The sequence below is a fragment of the Monodelphis domestica genome, chromosome 1, assembly GCF_027887165.1.
Source record: "Monodelphis domestica isolate mMonDom1 chromosome 1, mMonDom1.pri, whole genome shotgun sequence".
Taxonomy (NCBI): Eukaryota; Metazoa; Chordata; class Mammalia; order Didelphimorphia; family Didelphidae; genus Monodelphis; species Monodelphis domestica.
This window is the reverse complement of record NC_077227.1, coordinates 493,754,633-493,772,075: the sequence shown is the minus strand read 5'-3', so window position 1 is coordinate 493,772,075 and position 17,443 is coordinate 493,754,633. Positions and strand designations below refer to the sequence as shown.

General features: G+C 44.0%; 1 protein-coding gene across 2 annotated transcripts in view; it reads right to left on the bottom strand.

The window, feature by feature from the left end:
* Window positions 1-6,108: 6,108 nt before the first annotated feature.
* The window catches only part of PMEPA1 (prostate transmembrane protein, androgen induced 1), a 90,399-nt gene continuing 79,064 nt past the window's right edge, over window positions 6,109-17,443 (bottom strand). The window contains exons 3-4 of one of the 2 annotated variants that reach the window (XM_001377706.3): window positions 10,980-11,033; window positions 6,109-10,865 (exon numbers count right to left, since the gene is read on the bottom strand). In XM_001377706.3, the coding sequence (XP_001377743.1) occupies window positions 10,317-10,865; window positions 10,980-11,033 (603 nt within the window). In that variant the 3' untranslated portion in view covers window positions 6,109-10,316. The remainder of the gene's footprint in view (window positions 10,866-10,979; window positions 11,034-17,443) is intronic. The other variant, XM_007475673.3, reaches the window with a different exon arrangement.

The following is a 17,443-nucleotide window of genomic DNA, read 5'->3' as shown; positions in this document are numbered from 1 at the left end:
CTGAATCCCAAAGTTAGGCAGTGCCTGAGGCCAGTTTTGAACTTATGAAAATGAGTCTTCCAGATTCCAAGTCCAGAGTTCTATCTACCATGCCACCTAGATGCCCATGAAGGCATTGTATGACCATGGACAAATCATCACTTCCTTGGCCCTTAGTTCCTTCAATTGTAAAATGAGGGGTGGGACTCGAAGATCTCTGTGAACCTAAGGTCTAAGCTAATAGATTGAGGGGGGGCTTGTGTATGAAGAAAGGTCTATTTGGTATACTATGTCCTCCTAATGGATACATGATGGCCTCCAGGCTCACTCCTCTTCCTCAGCAGAACTCTGGCTGCTTTAGCCTCATTTCTCTTAGGTTAGTAGAGCCTGCTGGGATGACCTACTTCCCCAATTTAGAGATTCAGAGTAATTTGTCTTCTTCCTGGTAATTTCAAGCAATGTATCACTTCCCTGGCAAGGTGGATTTCCTTCCAAGATGCTTATAGAACAGACAGCCCATTTGTTGGCAAGTCCCAGTGCCCGCCTGGGCATGGGGAAACCATCTCTGGGAGGTGTGTCTTCCCTTAAAGACTGGGATGGGGAGCCAACTTGTGGGGGTGTGAGGAAATTATCATATAGTTCTGTTTCCAAACCTGTAGCAATTAGAAATTCATGATTGTTAGTGTTTATTCCTACTGCTTTAGAAAATGACAGAAAACAGGGGCTGGATTTGGGATGTCTAGCATAAAGAACTCTCAGGTGAGGAGAGCCATCTACCCATGAAGGCTGGCCTCTCTTCTGCAACTTCTAGTCTTAGAGAGGGGTTGAGCCCCAACAGATAAAGTGACTTGCCCAGGGTCATGTCATCCAATGTCTCTCCCTGCTCTCCCAGTAAACTCTGGTGACTTCTTATTGCCTCTAGGGTCAAATACAAAAATGATGTTTGGCATTCAAAATCCTCCATAACCTAGCCTCTTCCTATGTTCTTATACCTTACTCAACAACACATATTCTTCAATCTAGTGACACTGGTCTCTTGGATGTTCCTGGAACAAGACACTATCTTTTGGCCTTAGGAATTTTTCTGTCTGTCCTCCACACCTGGAATGCTCTCCCTGCTTCACTCCCTTGACTACTAACCTTCCTGGCTTCCTTCAAATTCCATTTAAAACCTTAACTTCTACAGGAAGCCTTCCCCAATCCCTCTTAATTCCAGTGCTTTCCCTTTTAGAATTATTTCCTATTTATCTTGGGTATAGGTTGCTTTGTATATATTGATGGCATGTTTCTCTCCCCCATTAAACTGCAAGTTCTTTGAGGGCAGGGACTGTCTTTTGCTACTTTTTGTATCTCCAGCACTTAGTAGTACCTGGCACAGGAGTAGGCACATAATATATGTTTAATGAATTGAAAGGATCCAAGATGTATCAGAAACAAGATATGAGTTTAGGTTTTCTAGATTAGCTCCAATTGCTACACAATGATGCCTCTCCTTATAGAGAGAATAATTAGCTGGATTAGTAGCTATGATTTCTGATTCAGTTGACCACCATCTTTGAAAGTTAGTACTATTTGTATCATAAGGTCACAACCAAAGGACGTTTGTGAATCTGGATGAAATAACTAACCCAGAATCATTTGCCTTTTTCAGTTCATTTGATAAACATTTTGGAAGTGTTTTGATGGATACAGATCTGGAGTCAGGAGGACCTCAGTTCAAATCCTGTCACTGATCCATACTGGTTGCATAACCCTAAGCAGTTATGTCTCTGAGTTGCAGAGGTGCTAAATTGCATTTGTAGAGGGAGTTTCCTCTTCTGGAAGTTCTCTATATCAAGAAAATGTCAGGTTTAGTCCTTTATCCCTAATAAACATTTATTTAAAGCCTATTGCTAAAGGATTCCCTGCTATCAGGGAGGTAAAGAGTCTTTTAGTTCTAGTATCTACCAATCTATTAGCAGAGGGTTGGACATATACAGAATAGAAGTAATAAACAGTGTGGGTCCAGAAAAATAAGTTCATCCTTTCTCTGTGCCAAGGACCTCCTCCAGGTTTATTATAGCCTGTGATTCCCAGACAATTATCAAAAGCTAGAAAAAACAACAAGGTTAGAATTTGGTTTGGGAATCTCAGAATTTTCAAGTTGGGAGGGACTTCGGTCTCCTTCCAAGATTCTTATAAAACACCTCTTTTGCTGGCAAATCTCAATGCTTGGAAATCAAGGGAGTCTTCTCTGGGAAGTGTATCTTCTGTTAATGCCTGAGATGGGGAGCCAGCATATGGGGAGTGTTTGGAAATTATCATAGAGCTGTGTTTTCAAATCTATAGTATTTGGCAGTTTTTGTGGCTTCATTTGCCCTCTGGTCCAAACTCTTCTGTATAAAATAATCCCCTCTGGTAACCAAGGAAAAATATTCTAAATTGACTAATTAAATAAAATTTTTAAAAAGACAATTTCCAACATTTAAAAAATAAAATAATCCCCTCTAAGGTTTATAAAGCAAGTAATTGTCTGACCTCTGCTTGAATTTTGAGGGAAAACCCAGCATCTCTGGGGCAGCCCATTCCACGTTGGGGCAGTCCTCTCTTTTGTCATCCTACACATAAATGGGTATCATGTTGAGGAGTCTCCTGACGCTGGTAAGGGGAGAAGACGAGCTCCATGGAGATGGCATGCTCTGTGTAAAGGGGACAGTTTCAGTAGGGAGATTTGCTACAATGGTATGTTAAAGCTTGAGGCTCCTGAGAATGAGTGGAGGGAATGTAGGCTGAGACTGGTGCACCGAGAGGTTCAGTGCACGATGGCGCCGGGAACACTGGAACTCCTGGGGACTGGTTCCCTACGGTCTTGGTTTTAGAGGGTCTGACATATTCATGGTGTCTGTGTTGTGACCGCTTCTGGTTCCGAGCCTGGACAATATACCTCAGAGTAGGGGGAGGGAGCACTATTAAAACTGTTCATTCTTGAGCCCATTGTAGATTTACAGAGCCTCATTGAGGGTTTGAACAGACTTTAGAGTTTGCCTAAGTTATCTTGTTCCTGAGTAAAAAAGACCTTGACAATATCCCCAACAGGTGGTTATTTAGCCTCAAATTGAAGACCTTCATGGATGGGGACTGGACTGTCCCAGCTGAAGTTCCTCCATCCTCAGAGAAGAGATGACTGGTGACAGGCAGTAGGGTGTGATAGTGGACCTCTTCTCTCTCCTCCATGGATCCATTTTTTCTCCAACTTCATACAATGAGAGGTTTTTGGATAATAGTCAAAGAATTCTCCAACCAACCCAACCCGCCTCACCTAAGGCAGCTAGAAGAGCTTAAGGACAAATAAATGATTAAAAGAACTACTTGACTGTGTTGGTTTTTCCCCCAGGTTAGGGTGGGGAGGGTAAAACAATTTCTTTGGAGGGCTTTTGGAGATTGTCACCAGCAGGCTGAGCAGCTGAAGAATCTTGAAAGAGAGCAAAACTCCAGGGAAGAGTTATTCTGCCCAGGAAATAGTGGAAAGGGAGGAAAGAGAGAGAGAAGGAATATAGGAAGGAAAAAAGGAAGGAACACAGGAAAAAGAATGGCATTTGGGAGGAGTCAGGGAAGAGACAATTTGCCTCAAAAGGAACATGTTTCCATGGAAGCCGTGAGAAATACAATTTACTAGATCAGGTGTGGCCAAATTTTGGAAGGCCTTGAATGCCAGGGAATAGTAGAACAAATAGGCCTCTCTGCTTAGGAAAATTGTTCTGCATCTGAGTCATCTCATGTAATTAAGTCCTTTTTGAAACTCAGAAAAAGGACAAAGCTAAGTCAAGCTACAAATCAGGAATTTAAAAAATGATACCAGAAGTTAGGCCAGAGTCAGAAACCCCAACCATGCCTGTGATTCTTTTGGTCTGAGGTCTATGTATGTGCCTAGGAGAGATAGCTAAGCAAGTACATTTTCACCAGTGCTGACAGTTTTTGAGCCCAGAACTCCTGACTCTCTAGATTGAGGGAGAGGAACCCATTTTTAGACCCTGAGGCAGCAAGAGAATGCTTCCTTCTAAAATAAAATATAACAAAATTAAATTTAAAAAGTACCGCCCCTCCCAGTAGTACCAGGCAGGATGGAAATCCTTCAAGTAAATACGCCTGCAGTGGCACACGGTCCATTTTCTCCTGAAACCACCTCCCCTCCGGTTGTATACTTTGGCTTGTCACGTTATCCCATCTGAGAAGCACAGGAAATGGAAATAATAAGTCACAGCTGAGAAAAAAGGATTCCTTCGGCAGATTCAAGAAAGCTGGTTTGAAATGAACAATTTGAGTTCTGATCCTGGGCACTTCAGAGCTTATCTCACAGGCCTTACTAAATATCAGATTCACAGAGGTAGCAATCGTTTGTGCCATTTGCATAGATAAATAAGCTTTGTAAAGCACTGATTATTACATGAGTCTCTCAGATATGCTCTTCGAGTAATAGGGTGGAGTGTCAGGAAAAAAAGTCAACATATAAGAAAGTCAGGGCAACCTCTCATGCCTTTATTATCATATATTTGCCTATACTGGAAAACGAAACACCTGCCCCTAGGGATGGTCCCAAGAATTGCTGTGGCTCACAGGATGCCCAGGAAGGAGAAATACAGATGCAACACTTTCTTCGGTGGCTGCTTGGGGTACAAAGAGATTGCTCAATATACAGCTAGCTCTTCCCTTCCTGAATTATTCCCTTCCTGGGCTTGAGTCTCACTCTTCAAACAACTGCAATTACCTAAAACAGGGCAATCTGTTCTTGACCTAGGGGCCCCAAACCCCCAAGGGTCTCTCCTATAGGTTTCAGGGATCCATAAGCATTAAATTTTATTATGTAGTTTGTTGTTTAGTTGTTTCCATCATGTCTGACTCTTCATGACCCCATTGGAGGTTTTCTTGGCAAAGATATGGGAGTGATTCGCCATTTCCATCTCTGGATCATTTTACATTTAAGGAAACTGAGGCAAACTAACTTAAGTGGTGTGCCCAGGGTCATATGGTTAGTATCTGGTCACATTTGAACTCGAGTCTTCCTCAGGCTCAGTGATCAAACTCCTGCACCACCTAGCCGTAGCTACATATCACTATACTTCAATATAATTGGTTTCTTTTGTAATTATGTGCATTTCATATTATGCCTTTAAAGACATTATTCTGATAAGAGATCTAAAGGGTTCACCCTGCCACATGGGGTTCATGACACACAAAAAGTTAAGAATCCCTAGCCTGGAGGTAATAATTTTGTGGAATATCTTAATTATCTACCTGCACCTAGCAACTACTCTTCCTCACCCTCAAAAATCTCAACTATCATCACCTCTACATCCTCTAGCCAACTCAGTTGCTAAAAATGCTTTTTAGGCTTCTGAGCTCTGCTGGACCCAAATAGGAGTGCCATCAACAAGGAGCAGCTAGGAGGCACAGTGAGTGGATAGGGCATCAAGCTTAGAGTCCAGAGACACTGAGTTCAAATCTGGCCTCAAGATGCTTCCTAAGGTGGCCTTGCAGTCCCAGATCTCAAACTATACTATAAAGCAGTGGTTATCAAAACAATAAGGTACTGGCTAAGAGACAGAAAGGAGGATGAGTGGAATAGACCTCATGACCTCAGCAAGACAGTCTATGACAAGCCCAAAGACCCCAGCTTTGGGGACCAAAATCCACTATTTGATAAAAAAAACTGCTGGGAAAATTGGAAGACAGTGTGGGAGAGATTAGATTTGGATCAACATCTCATACCCTACACCAAGATAAACTCAGAATGGGTGAATGACCTGAATATAAAGAAGGAAACTCCAGAAGTAAATTAGATGAACACAGAATAGTATTCATGTCAGATCTTTGGGAAAGGAAAGAGTTCAAGATACTTCCTAGCTGTGTGACCCTGGGCAAGTCACTTAACCCCCATTGCCCAGCCTTTGCAGCTCTTCTGTCTTAGAACTGATACTGACAGTAGGTAAGAATTTTAAAAAAGAAAAAAAAAGAAGCAGAAAGAAGTTAACAACAGTCACAGTCAGCAGAGTATCCCAGGACCTCCTTATATACCTGATCGAATCTCTTATCCCTTCCTGGAATTAGTTTGACATCAATGAATCTGAGTAAGAGTCAAAAGAAGAGCATCACTCCAAAGAATTGTAAAATTTATTGTATAAGTAGTGCAGTGTTTTTGAATGTCGCCACTGCTGCTATTGATTACTGTTACACAATAAGCGTTTACAACAGATTTTTGTAAATTGGCATCAGAGTACATATTTATACTAAAACAGCAAAATATAGATTAGGTACTGCATTGAATGTGCTGCCAATAGTTTACAGAAGTTTACCTCGAACAGAACTCAGGATACAGGTCTGCCTAGAGCTGAAGCAACATAATTGGAAGTTTCAGAAAATATTAATACAGTGAAATGTGATTATAAGGCAGGCAAATGAGGACTGTAATGCTGTCCTTCTGAGCTCTATAGTACAGCAAAGTCTGAAGCGCGGTTTCTGGAAAACATGGTTTGGTTTGGTTTTTTTAAAATTTTTGTATCTGAGCTGCACGTATAAAAATCTCCGAAATATACAATTCACAGGGAGTAGAAATGAATTCGGTTCTTGCCTAGCACTGTTTACGCTACACACCTGGAGTCTGTCAATTTTAACCCTTTGTGGAAATGGTGGGCATTCAAAAAAAAAATATGGTGATTAGTGCAATTTCATTATGTCCATCCAACATACAAAAAGGGGTTTGCTGAGGAAACCTACCCCTTGCCCTTCCTTCCACTTCAATGTGATGATGGACTTGGAAGGAAGTCATTTACTGGGTTAGGAAAATGGTCTACCTGTCCTTGAACTCATCAAGAAACAGGTGGGCTTCACCAGTCTCCACCCCCAAGGGAATGACCCAGACCGCCGTCCTCCTTGGATACCACAAGGCTTGGGTGACACCATCATCCTTATTTGGTCTAAGATAGGAGCCCTCCCCATTTTCACCTTCCCTAAAGCCAGATGAAGGGGAGAGCCTGCTGAGAACTGTCTGGGAATATCTGCTTTCAAAGAAAGGGTGCCCAAGATCCAAGACTATATTGGATATGTTTGCAAGAATATCCCGATAGTCGCTCTGTCCTCTGTTGGATGGGGTGGGAACGGGAGAGATGGGCTAAAGGAAACAAGGGCTAGGACACACTGTGATTTGTGGGCAAAGCCCTCTCCTGGGGATATTGTGATCCTGGCTGTTAGCATTTTGATTTCAAGTGCCCCATGCATGACTGCCCTGCTGTTTACCAAGGCCAAGAGTAAGTACCAGCAGCATTTGGGTGGTGTCTGTCTTCCGTTCAACTGGGAGAAGGAAAAAAAAAGAAAAAGAAACTTTCCCTCTGTCATTTCACAAGCTTTATCAGAAGGGCGCCGGGTGGGCAGATGGAAGCCAGCTTCCTGGGGGCGATTCTAGAGACAGGTGCCCGCTTTCGGTCAGTGTCCTCACTCTCCGTCAGCTTGCTTTCCTAGTCACGTTCCCCTCCCCCACGCTGAGCTCCTAGGAGTGGCCAGACCCCATTCAGAATAAATGACCCCTATTTCTGCCGCCAACCTGCAAAGGTAACCATTTTTCTTTCTTTTTATCTCGTGGCAAAGAAACCACTTTGACTGCAGAATGAAATCCCATTAGTCAAGCGTTTCAGCTCAAGAGGGCAGTGAATCTATGTCAGTCTTTTGGTTGGTGTCACCGAGGCAATCTCCACCGTGGCTTTTCGGCAGCACAGCACCTGACAGACAGCCCAAGAACGTGGATGACAGAAGGGCGAACCTCCCAGGGCCAGGCACATCGCACAGGGGCTAGTGGGTGAAGGGGATGGTTTTAAAGAAGCAGTAGCCCTTGCCATGGAGGACAACAAACGCCAGTTCCCTTTGGTGCTTGTAACAGGAGTTTTACTTCCTTGCCCCCCTTTGCAACAGAGGGTTACTGTTTCTTTAATAAGGCACTAGATAGACATGTCACATAAAAGGAAAGATACATTTTTGTAAAACTTCTACAAATGCGTCCGTGTACCTTTCAGAACAAATTGGATTGGTTTCTCTACGCGATTTTTTTTTTTTTTGGAAGAGAGAAAGAGAGAGAGGGAGGCAGGGAGAGGGAAGCAAAATTTAGGTGATGGGACTAAAGTCCTGGGGAATTGAGGACACCATAGAGGGGCAGGTTCCAATATTGTAAAGGTAAAGGACGATCGCCAGGCAAACAAGCCAAACGGTGAAACTTCAAGTTTGTCTATTCGTCATCTTCTTAAAATATATACGTTTTTAATATATATATGTATATATATAAATAGTGTTCAAATGGTCAGAACTTCAAAACTGTTCTCAAGTTTTTCAAGTAATAGAAAAAAGTTGCTTAAAAACAATAGTTATTGCCTTTTATATCTTTCATTTATGTTATTCTACTAGTTAGCAGAAAATGAAACACACCTCCATGGGAATAGAACTCTTCAACCTTGGAGTTCACCCAGCTAACACCACCTCCCAGTTCGGGGAAGTCCGGTCCTCAGCAGTCGGGAAAGTGTGGCCAGGTTAGTTATACCTGCCCATCAAAGAGCAAGGAGCCAGGGCTCCGCCCTTCCCGCTTTCTGGTCTCTCTTCTCCTCATCCTCTCCCTCTGGCTCCCACTCGCTCTCTCTCTGACATACAAGTACACCACAAGGGTATCACATCTATCTGAAATAACACAATATAAAAATGTAAACAATAGCATAGTAAGACAAAAATGCGTATGTAACACATAAATAAACACATCAAAACGATTGTTGTGGGGAAAGGCAGGGGAGTGGGGGATGATGCTGCCTAGTGAAAACATCTCAGAAGAGGTAAAGAGTTTTGCTTCTTAAGCATCGAGCATGACTTTGTTTTTTTTTCAAGCCTTAAACGAATCACAGGAGCCAACCTGGGTTCTTTATTTTCATCTGTAGTCTTTTTTCATTTGTTGTTTTAGCTAGAATCCATTCACAGGGATGCGATTAGCTCCCGAACATTTTCACTGCACTAAACCTTCATGGAAGTTTTGGAATTCACTCTGAAGACGTTTTGCACAATGACAAACACCGTCACTTGTGTCTTCAAAGAAACACTGAAACTCTCAAAGGCAGACTAGCTATATTGCAATTGACTCCCGTGGACTTTTGAAACATTCCCAACAGGGACCTTCATCATTCTGATTTGAGAAGAAAAAAGGGGGAAAAAACCCAAAACAACAAAACAAAAAAACAAAACAAAAACAAAAAAACCCCTAGATTCCTTCAGTAACAGAAGTTTATTCTTATCATGGAAAAAGGTATAGCTCACAACAGGTAATCTGGATTTCTGATAACTTTCTGGGTTTCCTTATAATTCAGAAGCATCTGAATTTTGTTTACTCCAATGATCATAACTGGCCCAGAGGAGAATTTCCGTGCTCAGTACGGAATGTAAAGAACAGTAATTGTCTATCACTAAAGTATGCCTTAGTAAGTTGGGATATCCTAGGTCCAGCTTGGGGACCTTGGACATGACTGTTTTGCCTGGAATGCAGTCTCTTGGACTGTGCTCTTATAGAGGGGTGCGGTTTTTCAAAGTTTGGATATTCTACCCCTTTGGCTAGTTTAATCTGGTTGAAAATTTACCCCCTACGGTCTGTGGTAGATGGGACAGAGGCTGCCATAAACACAAGCACTGACATATTTATATTAAAAAATAGTGCAAAATTTCAATATTTATATAAATAACTCTAAACCCCTGCTTTGTAGGTTTTTTTTACAATGTAATTAATACACACTTTTTGAGTTGGCACTCAAAAAAATTGCCATTTTTTTCTAGTCAGAAAACAACAAAACTTTTTTTAATAGGCCTCTTCTAATACAAAAATACTCCTGCCGCCGCACATACAGTTTCTCATATTTTATATATATTTATATATATATTGCAGATCTTTAAACAAATGTTTTTGTGCAAATATGTCTTTAAAGTTAAGTGAAATCATCATAAACAAAAAAAAAGCATTCACGCACACAGCTCAACTAGAAACAAAAACAAAGACTACTGTCAATTTTTTTTTCTTTTGACTTCAAGACACAGCTAACAAAGAAACGTTTTTGCAAGCTTTCTTGGCTTGAGCATTCAGACCAGACATAACAAGTAAATATTTATACACATAGAGGTGGAGACGGGTTGGTTTTACTCTCACTTCCCCCATCCCCCCATCTTCATCCTCGTCCCTACCCCCCACCCCCACCCCCTGTCCATCTCTTGCTTTTTCTTTTAAGAAGTGCAGAGTGTTTAATTTACTTTTTTTTCTGTATGTGTGTGTGTGTATTTCCTTATTTTGGATTTTAAAAGGGGTGTCCTTTTTGCTTCTCTTTCTCTTTGTTCCATGCAATTGTGCTCTCGAGGCTACTGATTTGTGACTGGTGAAGTCTGTTGTTCTCCAGTATGGAGGGCGTCCCATTGTTCTGCTGGTGTTGGTAAAATGTTGAGCCAGGATAGTGCCCGATCACTTCGTTGTACGTCGGCGGCGGCCCTTCCATCCTCCCGTTGCTCCCGTAGCACGTGGCACTGATGCCAGAGTTACTGCTCGGAGGGCAGGGCCCCCCATACATGGAATTGTCTATTAAGTCGCTGTCAAAGATGGTTCTGTTAGGGGGGGCCCGGACAGACTCACGGTTGAGTTCCATCTGCTGCTCTGGGTCCCGGAGCTGAAGTGTGCATGGGCCCTGGTAAGGGGGTGGCTCCTCGCCATCCGAGAGGGAGATGGTGGGTGGGAGGTCGATCTCGTGCTGCAAATAAGGATAGGTGGGCTGAAAGCGGTTGAATCGGTCCCTCTGGAGGAAGGATGGTACCGTCAGGCGGTCTGCTGAGCGGGATGGTGCGTAGATCTGCTGCTGAAGGGAAACAAAGCCATTAGGGAGGCTGGCAGAGGAAGGTCGGACGCGCTGGGGACCGAGGGGAGGACAGGGGCCGGACGGGGGGCTGAGCACACGGGGTTCTGCCCTTACCTCTGTGAGTCCGTTGCCTGAGACGGTGCTCTCTGAAGGCCACAGACTTCCTTCCTAAACGGGGGAAACAAAAAGAGAGCCATCACTCACGGGGGCTGCTGGCTTATTTCTGCTCCTCCTCCTGGGAATCAGGCAGGAGTTTGTCCTAGGACCCTCCATAAACCACTTTCCCTTTCTGGGTCTGTTTTCTCATCTAGAAAATGAGAGGGTTGACATGAATAAACTCCAAGGCCCCGGAGAGCCCTGACAGAAGATCATTCGTAGGTTCTGTGGATTTAGAGATGGGATTTTTACTGAGTCTCTTCTGGTTCTGATAGCCTATACTCTGTTTTAAAAGACCTTGTCAATCCTTACAGTCCATCTGGTGAACAATTAATAAAGCATGAGGACTTCTGGGAAACCTTACAGAGCGGCTACCTTCACTGGTCCCCAAGATCCAAGGGGGAGGCAAGCGGCCCCCAGATCACCCTCCCTGCTGGCCGCCAAACCCAGCCCTGGGAGGCTTTGGGGGTAGAGGGAGGAGAGCAGCTGCCTCCTTTTCAGAGGAGATAGTCCCAGCGCACCCCGTGGAGCGTCCAAACCGCACAAACCACTCTCACTCAGCACAGCCAAGCAAGGTTGAGACATTCCAAACCAGATTTCATTAGGGCCCCGGGACTGCCAGAAGCAGGCCCACCCAGCCAGGTCTCTGTGGCCCGAGAGGGCGGTGCTCTTTCCTGCCGAGGCCCCCCATCTCCACTGATTCCCTGGGGAACCAGCCCCCTCGTAAGAGTTAATAAGGAGCAAAACCGTCGCCAGTTCTGTAGTAACTGCATGTCCCAGCCACCCCCATTCTAGATGAACTAAAGCAAATGTTAAACCCTCTTCCACCCCAATCAACTCCCTTCCCCAGCCATTAGCTGATCTCTCTACACAGAATACAAACTCATTCTAATGTCGATCCAACCTCATTAGGCTTTCTTCTCCCAAACCAAATAATACAAGGCACCCTAAGCCAAATTGAAATGGGTTTTGGATCATTTGTTGTTTGGAGGAGGTGAGTTGTGCCACTATTTCCCTCTCCTTCCCTCACCTCCTATTCCCCTAGAATATATATAATTTTAAATAGATTTTATTCATTTTTTTGTTTTTATGTCACCTAGATATCTCCCTGGCCCCTTTCTCTCCCCCTCCCCCCAAAGTCAGGCTTTATAATAAAAAATTCAGAATGCATGTAATTGAGTCACTGTAACTGATTGTAAGCCTACTCAGCCTGGGAAGCAACATAAGTGTAGATAGGGGCAAAGAAGGGTTATTGGGCCCCATTGAGTTCTCAGAGGAAAAAGATTGCTTTTAGACTCTTCGAGATCTTGTACTTATTCACCAGCTCACCTACGGGCAGACACTTCCATGCTCTGAACCTCATTTTACAAATTTGAAAAAAGAAGAATTTGGACCAAATGATCTTCAAAGGCCTCTCTAGCTCTATGGACTTTTGGAAGAACAGGAAAGGTCTCTGGGTGCCAGGGGGATAATCCTTTTAGTAGGGGGGCCCTGTTTCCTAAAAAGTAGCTTCTTCAACCTGGGCCCTAATTCTTTCAACTGTTTTCACCTGGTGACAAAGCCTTGAGAGCTGAAACTTGAAATTTTGCATTTGCATTCCCTCGGTCCATTACTCATAAGGATATAAATGAAGGATCTCAGAATCCTTCCTAAAACCAGATTTTCAGAGGGGTTGGAAGTATCGAGTATGTAAGTGCAAAAATAGCGACAAAGGGAAGCTGGAGGACCTCGGGGGTAGACGTCACCTTTCTTTGTTGTTGTTCAGTCATTTCAGGTGTGTCTGATTCTTTGTGACCCATCTGGAGTTTTCTTGGCAAAGATACTGGAGTGGTTTACCATATCCTTCTCCAGCTCACTTGATGGATGAGAAAAGTGACGCACATGGGACTAAGTAACTTGCCCAGGATTACACAACTACTAAGTGTCTGAGGCTAGATTTGAACCCGGGAAGAGGAGTCTTCTAGACTTTAGGCCCAGCTCTATCAATTGCCCCTCCTCACCACCTACTTCATGGTTCACATCAGCTTTAGGAGGAAAGGAGGACATGTTATCATCTCCCCTTTGCAAATCAGAAAATAAACAGTGCTATTTCAAAGAGTCGTATGAATTTTTATTTTGGCAAAATCATTGAAAAACAAAGATGCAAATGGAGCCATGGAAAAATATTTCTCCAAATATTCTTATTTATTTAAAATTATAATATAGAATCTCCAGTGAACATGCAAATTCACTAAATGTGAACAGCTTTGCTTTTCAAATGGTTAAGACCCTCTACCCAAGTTTAGAAGCTTTTTAGGTACTGTGACGTTTCATTATCTCCATCAAGTACGCCAAACTTGACAAACATGCCAGCGAGGACAATGTCGCTCATCCCTTTTTAAATCTAGATAGGATGCATGTTTCACAGTACTCCAGATGACTCTTAATCACATTTGGTAAAGCATAAAACAAAACAAAAAATTGAGAAGGTGAAAGGCTTGCCCAAAGTCTAGGAAGGCTTAACTCATTGCTGGAAGGAGAGCCTCAGAATATAGAAAAAGTGGCTTTGGTTACTCATGGACCGCACATGGGAAAGTCAGCAAACCAGAAAGCAGAAGCCTAGAAAACTGTTCAAAGACTGTCCAGACAGATGTCCGATGGCTGTCATTCCCTGCTGACCCACTAGAGGGGACATTCAGGTCTCCTAATCCAACTTGGGGCAGTTCAGGCTTTGAGCTAAAAGGTATATAACTGGACCAATCACTGCTCTTTTCCCAAAGGATGCCCAGAGTTTCACCAGGGCACCGGTCCAGCCATCGGTAGCCCTTTGATTGGGCCTACGTGCTGTATGCTATGTCCCCTGGCAGCTGGGCTCACAGACATGGAGGTGGAAGGAAAGCAGGAAGTCAGGAGTTCCTGTCCTCAGCTTGCTCCCAGCAAAAAGGAAAGGGGGGAGTTCTTCCTCTCCACAGCATCCTGTGTGATTCCTGAATAGACATTCCTGAGGGATTCCTGGGAATTCAGAATTCCCTCCATCTGGATTCAGCCTTCTGAGCTCCCTCCTGAATCTGGAGAAGAGGCCATTCATTCCTCGCCTCCCAAGGGTCACCCCTGGAAATGCATAGCATAGTGGGACTTAGAATCAGAAGCTCTGGGTTCAAATTCTGACTCTACTACTTTATATCTGTTTGACTTTTGGGTCAGTTCCTTAACTCTCTGGGCTTTAGTGTTTCCTGCATAATCAGAGAGCTGGCCTTGCTGATCTCTCTCTGGCTCTTGATTTCATGATCCCAAGCTAACCTGGAATGGAGATTCCTCTTAATATTGGACAATGTCCTGAGTCTGATATATTAGAAAGTATTGAACTGAGAGTCAGAAGATAGCTTTCACAGACTTGTTAAGTAACCCAACTTAAGCATAAGTCACTTAACCTTGCTGGTCCTCACCTTCCTCATCTTTAAAATGGGACTAATTAGCCCTCCCCTGTCAGCTTCTGTAGGGTTGCAATGAACAAGTGAGGATGGATGGAGTGTTCAGTTCTTTTCACTCTTATTACTGGGGCTCAGTTTGCTTATCTCTACAGTGGGAGGGTTGGACTAGATGGCCTTTGCAGTCCTTTCCAGCTCCTGTGCCTTGTCCTTCAATGAGGGACCCTGAGTGGTCAAGAAAAAGAGGGAAATGGGAGGATCTGACTTCGTTTAGACTTTGCCTGGGGTTCAGTCTAGAAGAATGTAAGCTCCTTGAGGGCAAGAAGAATTCCTTTCTATCTCTGTATCCATCTCCAGTGCCTAACATAGTCCCTGCCATGTAGTAAGTACGTAATATCAATGCTAATCAAATGGAACGGAATTGGTTCTTCCTTGACGGATGTTATCCTACTCTGTCCCGACGTTCTTGTCTGTCTGGGAAGGAATGTGGGGAGAACACTTCACTCCCCAGGGGATTAGTCTTCCTATCTGGAAAATGGGAAAAGTTATTAGCCTCATGCACAGTTTGAGCTTAGAAGGGTAAGGGAGTTCATAAACAGAACTGTCCACGGCAGTCAAACTCCACTGGGTGGGACATCTAGAGAGAACAGATCAGAGGGTTGTAGAATTAGAGCTGGACGGGACGCTGAAAGTCCTTTAGCACAACCTGTCATTCTGCAGCTGAAGAAGGCTTCGGAGAGTTTGGGTGACTTGCCCAGGACCTCACAGATCATGTTACAGGCAGGATTTGAACTAAAGCCTTCTGACTTCTGAGCCAGGACTTTTAACACATTGCCTCCCTAGGACTGTGTGCTAAATAAAATAAACCTTTGTTGAAATGAATTTTTTTAAAAAGGGTAAGTGATTTCAGAGCCGGGCAATGGCGGTGGCAGCTGTCTTGACTCAGGACGGTGCTCTCTGATTCTGGCTTCTGACTAAAAGTGGGCTATGTCAGAGGCCAGAGCTTAACCTCTGGGCCCCAGATTCCCAATATCGACTGACAGGCAGGACCAAGTTCTGCTTGGAGGCAGAAGGCGGCTTTCTCCCGACGGCACAGGTCTCATCAAAAACACAGTGTATTCTGGGGGAGCCTCTGATGAAGTGGCTATCATCATTCAAGATGCATAAACATTTGGAAAAATAATTAAAGGTTGCATAAGGAGAGGAAATTAAAAATAGGAATGATTTGGCTAAATTGTTTTATGAAAGCAAAGCGCAGAGCCCCAGCAATAGCACCAAAACAAGCAGGGGGCTTCCCTGGCAGAATATCCCCAAGCTGTGCTAGGCTGACCGGCCTTCTCTGGGCCCCCGCACAAGCCTGTGAAAAAGGGTACCCCCTCGTTCTCCTTGGCTCCCTTGAATTCTCATCACCCGTTAAGACCCATCCCATCTCATCTTCCATGAAGCCTTCCCCTATTCCTGAGCCCACACCACCTGCTGTGTCTATTTCCCATTTAATCTATAGTTTCTTTGGACTATTAGTTGACTGTTTCTGGCTGGACAGGGGCTAGAAGGGGTGGGTCTGTATTCTGGTTCTATTACTAGCTGTGGGACATTGGGCAAACCATTTAAACCTTCCGGGGACTCGTCTCCTCCTCTGTAAAATGGGGGATGGGACTAGCTGGCTTCTAAGGTCCCATTTTCCTTTAAAATCTGGTGATCCTTTCTTTGTAGCTTGTCTTTTGTCTCTTTACTTAAAGATCCAGACCTTAATTTATAATTGAGTAACAAGTATTTATTTAGCATTTGTCATGTTAAGGGAGTGTGAGGTAGTGGTTAGGGGTTGGGGTCATGCATCAAGAGGATCAGAGTTTAAATTCCAATGTCTTTTCTTAAAAAACCCTTTCTTGGGGGCTGCTAGGTAGCTCAGTGGATTGAGAGCCAGGCCTGGGGACGGGAGGTCCTAGGATCAAATCTGGCCTCAGCCACTTCCCAGCTGTGTGACCCTGGGCAAGTCACGTGACCCCCATTGCCTAGCCCTTCCCACTCTTCTGCCTTGGAGCCAATACACAGGATTGACTCCAAGACAGAAGGTAAGGGTTTCTAAACAAAACAAAACAAAACAAAACAAAAACAAACTGTTTCTGTTTTAGAATCAATACTAAGAAGAATAGTAAAGGCTGGGCAATGGGGGCTAAGTGACTTGCCCAGGGTCCCGAAGCTACGAAGTATCTGAAATTTGAGCCCAGGTCCTCGAACTCTAAGCCTGGCTCTATATCCATGACTTAACGTCACCATGTTTGTTTTCATATCTGGAAAATGAAAGGATTAGGACTTGATGGCCTCTAACATCCCTTCCAGTTCTAAATCTATGATTCTATGTACCTGATCCCTTGGGTCAAGGTTGTGGGGGAAATAGAATAAGTATAAAAAGCCCTCAAAGAGTTCAGAGTCTGACAGACAAATTAAGACAGAATTAGGTGCTAAATTATGTGGAGATTCTAAATAATATCCATTGATTAAGTGACTAGTATGCACTGTGCTCTGCTGGGGTGCAAAAAGAGCCAAAGATGGTCCCTGCCCTCAGAAAGCTCACAATCAAAACCAAATACATACAAACAGGAAAAACCGGAAATAATGAAGCGAGGAAGGGCCGCCGATTCTGGCAGGGTGCACGCAATTACTTGGAGGAGCCGGGAGAGCAGGCAAGAGATTCCCGAAGACTAGGAGGTCCTAGCCCTCACCGCTCCCCTGCCCTGCAACGGATACACAGGCCTGATTCTAGGATGGAAGGTAATCAAAAAGTAAAAGAAGAAGACCAGAGGCAAAGGGTAGGAAATGGAGAGGAGGAGGACCCGAGAGCTATTCTGCGGGGGAATGGACAGGACCTGGTGACCGACTTAGCTATGGAGAAGAGTAAAAGAGGAAGGAAAATGCCTTCAGGATTTTGGCTGCTCTGCGGTAACCCAAGAAACAAGGGGAGGTGATGAGGGCCAGGCCTCACTCGGGAAGTGACCGTGGGAATCAGATAAAGAA